This window comes from Lolium rigidum, chromosome 6, assembly GCF_022539505.1.
Source record: "Lolium rigidum isolate FL_2022 chromosome 6, APGP_CSIRO_Lrig_0.1, whole genome shotgun sequence".
Lineage (NCBI taxonomy): Eukaryota > Viridiplantae > Streptophyta > Magnoliopsida > Poales > Poaceae > Lolium > Lolium rigidum.
The window spans coordinates 18,244,860-18,253,264 of record NC_061513.1 but is presented as its reverse complement, the minus strand read 5'-3'; the positions used below and the strand labels follow the sequence as shown (position 1 = coordinate 18,253,264).

The window sequence follows — 8,405 nt, the reverse complement described above, 5'->3', positions numbered from 1 at the left end:
CAGATGCTCAAATGTACGCACATACACTTACCCCTATGAATGCACGTACGTACACCCTATCCATATTAGTACCTCTGAGAGATTTCGTCGAAGAAACTTTATCCGACGGGTTTTGAGATTGACGAAGTCACCACAGGCGCTTCGCTGTCGACAAAAACGTCACACCTACTGAAGAATATTTCACCTTTAATGAGACATCAAAGTGTCAAATCTAGGTACGCGAACGCTCGTTTTACAAATTGTGATACGGAGTACTAAATTGCACATTTAGTCCAAGTTGTGGTACAAAAATGTATATAACTCTATGACCTCTAACATATTTTACTCTATGCAAATTAACGAGGTAACTAAATCATGAAGCAAATTATAATGGAAAGTCTACGCGAATCACAACGTTGAGTTTATCAGTTTAGCGGAGTCGCCTACCACTACCTTCACCTGTCAGTCAGTCTACGCGAAAAAGAGACCCGAGTCCGACCCCACCAGCTATGGACGCGGCGGCCGGCGGCGGCCGCTGGACGGAGGAGGTAGACGACCTGGTGGACGCCGGGGACGTCGACGGCGCCATCTCCCTCCTCGAGTCCGTCGTCTCCAACCTCTCCACCTCCGCATCACCGGGCGCCGACCTCCGCCTCGCCACGGCGCTCGGCGATCTCGCCGGCCTCCACGCCTCCCGCGGGAACACGCTCCAGGCCGACGCGATCCGCTCCCGGGCTATCGTCCTCCGCCTCCGCGCGGAGAAAGCCCCCCAGGCCTTAGGGTTTGCTTCTCTGCTCCCTCCCCTTCCTGTTCTTGCTTCTGAACCGAATACTCGCATGCTCGAACAGCCAGACCTGCCAATCGGCAGTGCTTTTTAAAAATTGCTTCGTGAATTTTATCTTATAGCTCGTGATCTTAGATACCAAACCTCCGACTCGCAAAAAACTGACCGTAATTTGAACAATATTATCTGCCATTGCCTCCTGTTTCGGTCACCTGATTGACTCCTGCTCTGGTTCTAATGATGTATACTGAAGAGACCGTGGGACGGCGGAGAACTCCTCATCACCAGTGGCTGTTACGGGATCCAAGGACTCAGAAGTCTCAGCTAACACCGATGAGAAGAACGAAGATGAAGACGATGGTAATAATTCTAGCGATCTCTGTCTCTGTGCGCGATTCCGTAAACAGCTTAGACAGGACTGAGAACTTGCATTCTTTCCCTGACGCATATGCAGATTGGGAGGCTATCGCCGATCGTGGCGACGAGACACCAGTTCGACCCCTCGGACAGGTGGCAAGGGTGTCTTCTTCACAGAAAAGCAGCACTCCATCTTCAGAGAAAAGTAGCACTCCGTCTTCGGGGCCCAAGAGGAGGGGAAGGGGTTCCTTTCTTTACGATAAGAGTGTTCTGTACAGTGACCAGTGTGGTTCAGAGAGAGATCTGGATGACAAGGGGTCTGATCCTCATAGTGGATCAAAAGACCATGAGGACGAGCAGGAGAACAGGACTGGTAATTTATTTATTCAGGATGATAATCTTACCTGCCTCGTTAGCTTGTTCATGTTTAATCTTTTGTCTGGCTCTGTAGGTGCAAAACGATTTGGGACGAGGCATGTTCTTGTTCTGTATGACTTCCCATCTAGCACACGCACAACAGATTTGGAAAGGATTTTTGACAAGTTCGGAGACCATGGAGTTGCCATTCGCTGGGTCAATGATACTATTGCACTTGCAGTTTTTCGGACTCCATCATCTGGTAATTTGGGTCTTACGGTTATTTCTGATATTCTTTCTGTACATTTCTCTTCATATAGCATGATCTAGAAACTTTTGTCACATCTTTTTAAACCTGGGTTTTATAATTATTGAACTGTACAACTACGTGCTGTCTACCTATTGGAAGCAAAACTCTCGTGTCCAATATGATGCATTGCAGAAAATTTATTTTCATTTTCATATTTATTTCCTGTACAAGGACAGTGCCACACCTTTCGAGCTAAATTATTATGCTGTCTCACCATAATTCTGTCAGTAAAATATTAGAATTAGAACAAATTGACACAATTCCCTTCTTCCAATTAGGTTCTGTGGCACTTTGTTTGTTTCATTTTTATATTGATATATGCGTAATTTTGATACGTGCGAGGGCAAACCATGGGTATTTCTGAAGTCAAATCTAGAAAGAAAAATGCACACTTCAATAGAAAGCAAAATTCATATTTTACTACTAGTGTTGGTTTTGTTCAGACAACTGTCATGCTGGTTCAGTTTTTTATTCCGTCCTGCTGGAACTTAGTACTTGATGCTGATGATATGAACTTGTAATATTTCAATTACTTCTGGTTTCTGCCTTTATTCATTGCATTCTCATTGCTGCATTCTGGCCTATTGTCCTGTAGCTAGTGAGGCACAAGCTTGTGTGCCTCCAAGATACAAAGTGCGGTCACTAAAGGATGATGACGATCTCTTGGCTAAAATAGACGGTACAGGTAACAGCTTGTGCCTTCTGATGATTCTTTTTTTGCTTGATCTTCTCCCTGCAGATCATGCGTAGAACTGTAGACCGTAGCTTCCAACTTAGATCTCACACTGTTTTCTACTCGGACTGCAGACCTAGAACCGCCGACGCCGAGGCCCAAGACATCCGCGAGAACAGCACAGAGGCTGATCGCCCACGGGATGGGGCTAAAGCAGTTCACAAGCATTAGTGCTGGTGAGCGGAAGGAGCAGGAGGACGCGAGGAGGAGCCGGATTACTGCCCGACAAGCTGCGCGTGATGATGCCTGGGGTTCAGACTGACCAACTGGTGAGAATTTCTCCACTGGTGGGCAGGCTGCTGCCAGATCTTGCTTTCTTATGCGGGTGTGCTCCTGTTGGACCTCTCTACCCGGTTTGATTTACACGTGTCACTGGTGGGCTTAAAGTGAATGTTAAGCACGGTATTATGTTGTTCGAGTGCTGATGAGAGATGATGTCATCCCTTGATTCATTGGATTTACTGTAGTTTGCCTGGATTTCATCGTCAGAGATGTGGAGATTGGGAAGCTGGTGGCAAAAAATATCTTGTTTTACCCACTAATTCAAGTGCTGTGTGCAGAGAGTGGTCTGCTAAATTTGAGTTACCAATTTTGTCAAATGGGTTAAGGACCAGCTGTCTGTCTGTGCTACCCGTGCTCGTGAGAACTTTTGCTGTATTTGTCTATTTCGTTTTCAGATTTATTTATTGAACTTTGGAAGACAATACACCTTTTTAACACCGTTATCAATCGCCAGGGAAGTATATCTAGATGAAGTACAGAGCTACCAAAATACATAACAAAGTAATGCAAGCATGCTCTTGCAAATAATTTAGGTTCAAAAATACTTTATTAGCAATTCTTTATTGAATAGAGATTTTAAATAGACATTTCAACACAAACAACAACCTTTTGCATAGAAAATTGCAGTACTTGCTATGCATATTAGTTGCTACTAATATAAATGTATCTAGATACTAGTTCTAAATACATCCATACTAGTACTAGTGACAAGTAATATGAATAGGAGGAAGTAGTTTTCAGTTACATAATTTAAATTATACTTAGTAAAAATACTATAAACACTATTGCTAACTGAAATTCTGTAAGTTTCGTAAAACTCTAGACTAACAGTACCATGGTGTTCTTTTGATTTTTTTCGTAAAAATCAAAACTCAAGAATTAGAAGAAAACATGTTGTAGCCGGCGGCGGACGGCTAGGCGATGACAGAGTGAATGACTGGCTGAGGCTGCAGTGGACGGTCACAGTGGTGATCATGGCGTTTTCTTTATATTCCCCCAACAGTGATGGCCTGCAGCTGATCGTCTCCGTCTCCACGATTCTCCGGCGGTGTCTGGGGCTCCTGCCGAGGGGGGAAAGGGTCAAGAAGACGTGGTCGATCTGGGGGAAGAACACAGGGAGAAAAGGGGGATGCGGGGTTCTCTGCAACCTCGAGTCGAGCTCCAATGGCAATGGCGGCGACGGAACTTCGACGAAGAAATTCGGCAGTCTGGCACCGCTATTTCTAGGGTTTCAAAGGGGATAAAACGGAGATGATGTGAGGTACATTTATAGAGGATCCAAAGGGGCAACAAAATGGGATCAAAATGAGGCCGAATCGACGAGGAAATCGTGGAGTCGTTCGGAACCGTGCGGAGGTCAATCTCCTGCTGCTGGAGGTTATTCTTCTTGGGAGGCCTTGGCAATATGATGTTGATGCTACACACTGTAGTCTGGAATCCTCTTATTCCTTTATATGGAACAATCTCCAGATTGTTCTTTTAAAGAGCATGGAGAAGCCTATTTCTAAAGTGGAGGATAAAACCATGTTTGCTGTTATTTCCAACCCAAGTGATTTTGTTGAAGATGTGAGGGTTCACAATTTCTTGAAGCTCGATCTCCCCTCCAGATGAACCATGGTGGGGTCCTTCCGTCAGGAAAACAAATAAAGGAGACGCGCAGTGCTGCGTCGCTGGGCCGGCCGGTCACCTTTTTGTAAAAAAATTCCTTTTTATGTCCTATTTTGTAGCAATAGTTTTAAGTCTTCAAATTATACCAAATAAACTCTGTAAAAATTTAGCCTGATTTTGGGACATGAATTTATAATATACTCTTCCACTCGAAACAAAATACAGAGATATAATTCGTATTTGGGCTAATAGGCTATTTAACAAATCTAGAAACATAATTTCGGTCTTATGCAAGAAAACAAATAAAATCCTTTGGAAACCAAAACATTCTAGATACTTTGTATTGTAGGGACATTTGTAGAACTTCAAAACAGGTTTTGTCTTAAAGAGAAAGATAAAATCAATTATTTCGAAACCTATGACTTTTGCGCACTTTAACTATTCGTTGAATCTTTCAAAATGAGCTTGGGTTTAAAGAGGAAACTAAAATCGATTATTTATTTTGAACACCACACCACAAGGTTGGGAAACAATTTTAAAGTTCTAGTTTCTCCTAGATTTTCAGCCAGGTCTACAATATAAACCATTTTGTATTGAAAAAATATTCCAAAATTTCAATTTTTTTGGATGTTACAATAAAATTATTTCTAAAGATTTCTGCAAGAATTGTACAATTAAAATTTATTGCCAAGAAAATTGGACACTAAATATGTAAATGTTGATCATAGTGTAAAAGTGTATCTAACATATTTTTGGTTTGTAAAGATAGTGTATAAATGTATCAAACACATTTTACATTCATAAGGATAGATGTGACTACTTACTGAGGGTGGTTGTTAGAGAAAATAATAAACTTTCCAGAGGCATCACTTTTTTCCCAACGCTTAAATAATCAACATCACCAACATATTTAGACATGAAGGCAAATGGCATACCAAATATGTCTTCGGGCCTACAATTCGTCTAGCCTTGTAGGTCCCTTGACACTCCACTTGAGAGAAAAAAATCAAGCCTTGTATAGAGAAACACATGAACATGGTACGTAACATTCTTGAAGACAAAGATGGTCTCCGACATCAATAGTATTTTTAATTCATCACCATTTGATTCCTGCTCGTCATAAGAACTACAAATGCTAGATCCATTGCCTAGTTTATCATAAGGTAAAAAGGAACCTTTATCAAGATATTATAAGCTTTTGAAAATTGACTCCACTAGCAAACCTTCCTCCTTCCTATACCATGCCTTGTCCCTCTCCATACTAGCAGCTTCTAAATGGTCTTTTCTGCACTTATGGCCCCAAGGAATCATTAGTAAAGAAGAACCTCCCTTTTATTTGAAGCATTGCCAATGAAATCACGTGAACCTTTTTGTTGAATTCTTCCATGTATCATCTATGTATGATCATGTTTCTCAGACATATATTCAACATAACAGATGATGGCTACTCCTAAGTCCTAACTCATCTTATACCGTAACTGCCCCACCAACATCGATATTGAGATCTTGAACTCTGACACATTTATATAAAACTTCTCTAGTTTCTAACCGTTTGACCATCCCATTTGATTTCTTTACAAGTATTTAATGAAGGATTTTTAGACTGCTTCAATGGTGAGGTCCTCAAAACATGTTCATTTTTAGCTTTATCCTCCCCCTAAACTTTATCATCTTCATTTTCTTCTTGTTCCTCCTCAATTTTCATTGGTCCATCACTCTCATCTCCCTCCTTTGAGTCCTCCGGAAAATCGATGTCATAGTAATCACCCCATAGATTGTTGATAAACCTTGTAGTTTTCACACACACATAAGTTTTCAGCTTTCTACTGGGGCGATTTTCGCACTTGGGTTAAGATTCTATCCTCTCTTTTTTGAATGATATTTGTTCTTCATAGCTAACTTTGTGTGGCTTCTTGCTTCCATCTTCATGACAAGGCTTGTGACAAAGGCATATTGTAAAATATACTCATCTGGGAGTAACACAAATTGTTGTTGGTATCCTTAATATATGCATCAGCTTACACAATGAGATTGAAAGTAAATGTGTGTTAGTTTAATTCCTCTATAATATAAACCATTAAAATGTTAGAAGCACAATTGGTCGAGGAAAGTACCAATTGCAAGAATAAAAATCACAAGTGGATGGCATTCTCCACTTTTATGCATGAGTTTTTGGTGCAATTTTTATGCACGGTTCAGTAAAGTTCTATAGATGGTGAAATCCTAGTTACATATATTTGTGACTTCAGAGGAATGATATCACTCGTTCATAAATTTGATCTTAATCTAGACAACAAATTACTAGTGTATTCCATGAATAATCCCGTTTGAACAAGTGAGCCTACCTCAGTTGGCTCGGCGAGTTATGTACGACTACCCAACAAGATTAAAATCCTCACAGACACGAGTTTGTGTTCTTATTCTTTCAAAACAAAAACCATTGGGTGCTCCCAGCTGCGCTGCTAAAAGAATTTCAATTTGGAGTATGGGCCTGTTGGGTGGCTAGTGCCCCTACCTGGTACTAAGGTAGCGTGTTTGTACATGAGTTTCCATCATGTGTAGCTGCCTTTACCTGCACAAAGGAAGATCTCCTGGCACATGTATCATGTATGTATGGGCAACAGTTAGTAGTTTAACTCATTTTAAAATCAACATACTAATAGAGAGCATACATTTTTTTGACAATGAATAATGGATATCACACGTCATCCATACGTGCTCTTCACTCTAACTGATCAGATTATATACTTGCTTTTTACATGTTCATTGGTCACCAAAAAATTCACGGAAGCAATAATGCATGCATTCTAGTGACCTTTCCGACTTCCGCTGCAGCTCCAGCGACTTTGTTGCTGATGGAGCGTTGCGGCCCATGGGAGCACCACGTGAACCATCACTACCGAAGACTGTGAGATGCCCTCGGGTAAGGGCAATCACGCCTCGTCCATCAAGGATGACGAGATCCACCTTTCCTCCGGAGACAACGAGTGGTGGTAACGGACCCAACATCTCATCCCCAATTAATTCACAGCGTAGCACTGCCTCGCGTTTTTGAGGGTTCGAGCACATGGTGTGTTTATGCTGTCCAGTTCTTACGAGCATTCGGTGCGGTGGTGTATGAAAGAGATCGAGTAGATGCAGAGGAGGCTGCAGCAGATGGAGGAGCGCGAGCAACACGAGATACTACCCGCTGCGATCGCGTCCCATCATAATCTATTTACTCGCTGACACCATCTCCATTTCCTTGCGTATTAGATTTTGTCTTGGGGAGTTACACGGAATGAAATTGCTGCAAACTTTTCTCTCTTTACTTATTTGGATGTGATTGGTTTTTTCCTACTACTGACTCGGCTAGTTGAATTGTTTGAGGAGCTAAGACAGCATTCTAACAAGAAGGGTCTTGCTTATCATGTCAGGAGGGAGATAGCCTACATTTTGCTAATCTGATGGCAAGCGTCTCAGATTTTAACCGACGGGGTGAAATATTATTCTTCCAATTTTGAATGTGTCTCTCAGTCGGACCGACAGGTTATCCATATATATAGAGACATGGGAAGATATTTACGCCCACAAAGATATGAATAGCTCGAACGACTCTAGTCAAGCAGGAAATCCACGGTAACTTTAAAAATATGATTTAGAAGATGAGATCTTGGGAGGTGAGAGAAAATAAAGTGAAGCCACTTGTTTGTCTCCACAGCTGAATGAAGGTTTTCACTAGTAACAACACCATCACCTATCACTTTCTTCCATTTGGGGACCTCTGAAAATTGAACTATATATAAATTACTGGATTTCACAGGCAGTGTTGAAAATGCCACCATTAATCCCCATTCCCACAAACTCCATAATGTTAGGCAGGTCAAAAGTTTTGGAATAGGTTAGATGAAGTTATGTGTTGGGTATCATACTCATGTCCAGTAGTCATAGCACAGGTTTTCACCACAAGCCATATTATAGCAAGCGACCAACATGACATGGTTCTTACTGTCAAT

At 41.6% G+C, this 8,405-nt stretch overlaps 1 protein-coding gene across 1 annotated transcript; it reads left to right on the top strand.

Moving 5' to 3' along the window:
- Positions 1 to 461: 461 nt before the first annotated feature.
- Positions 462 to 3,133, top strand: LOC124661237. The gene is made up of 6 exons (XM_047199100.1): positions 462 to 760; positions 1,017 to 1,123; positions 1,218 to 1,493; positions 1,572 to 1,739; positions 2,383 to 2,472; positions 2,595 to 3,133. The coding sequence occupies exons 1-6, from the start codon at positions 489 to 491 to the stop codon at positions 2,780 to 2,782; spliced, it is 1,101 nt and encodes a 366-aa protein (XP_047055056.1). The 5' UTR covers positions 462 to 488; the 3' UTR covers positions 2,783 to 3,133.
- Positions 3,134 to 8,405: the final 5,272 nt, after the last annotated feature.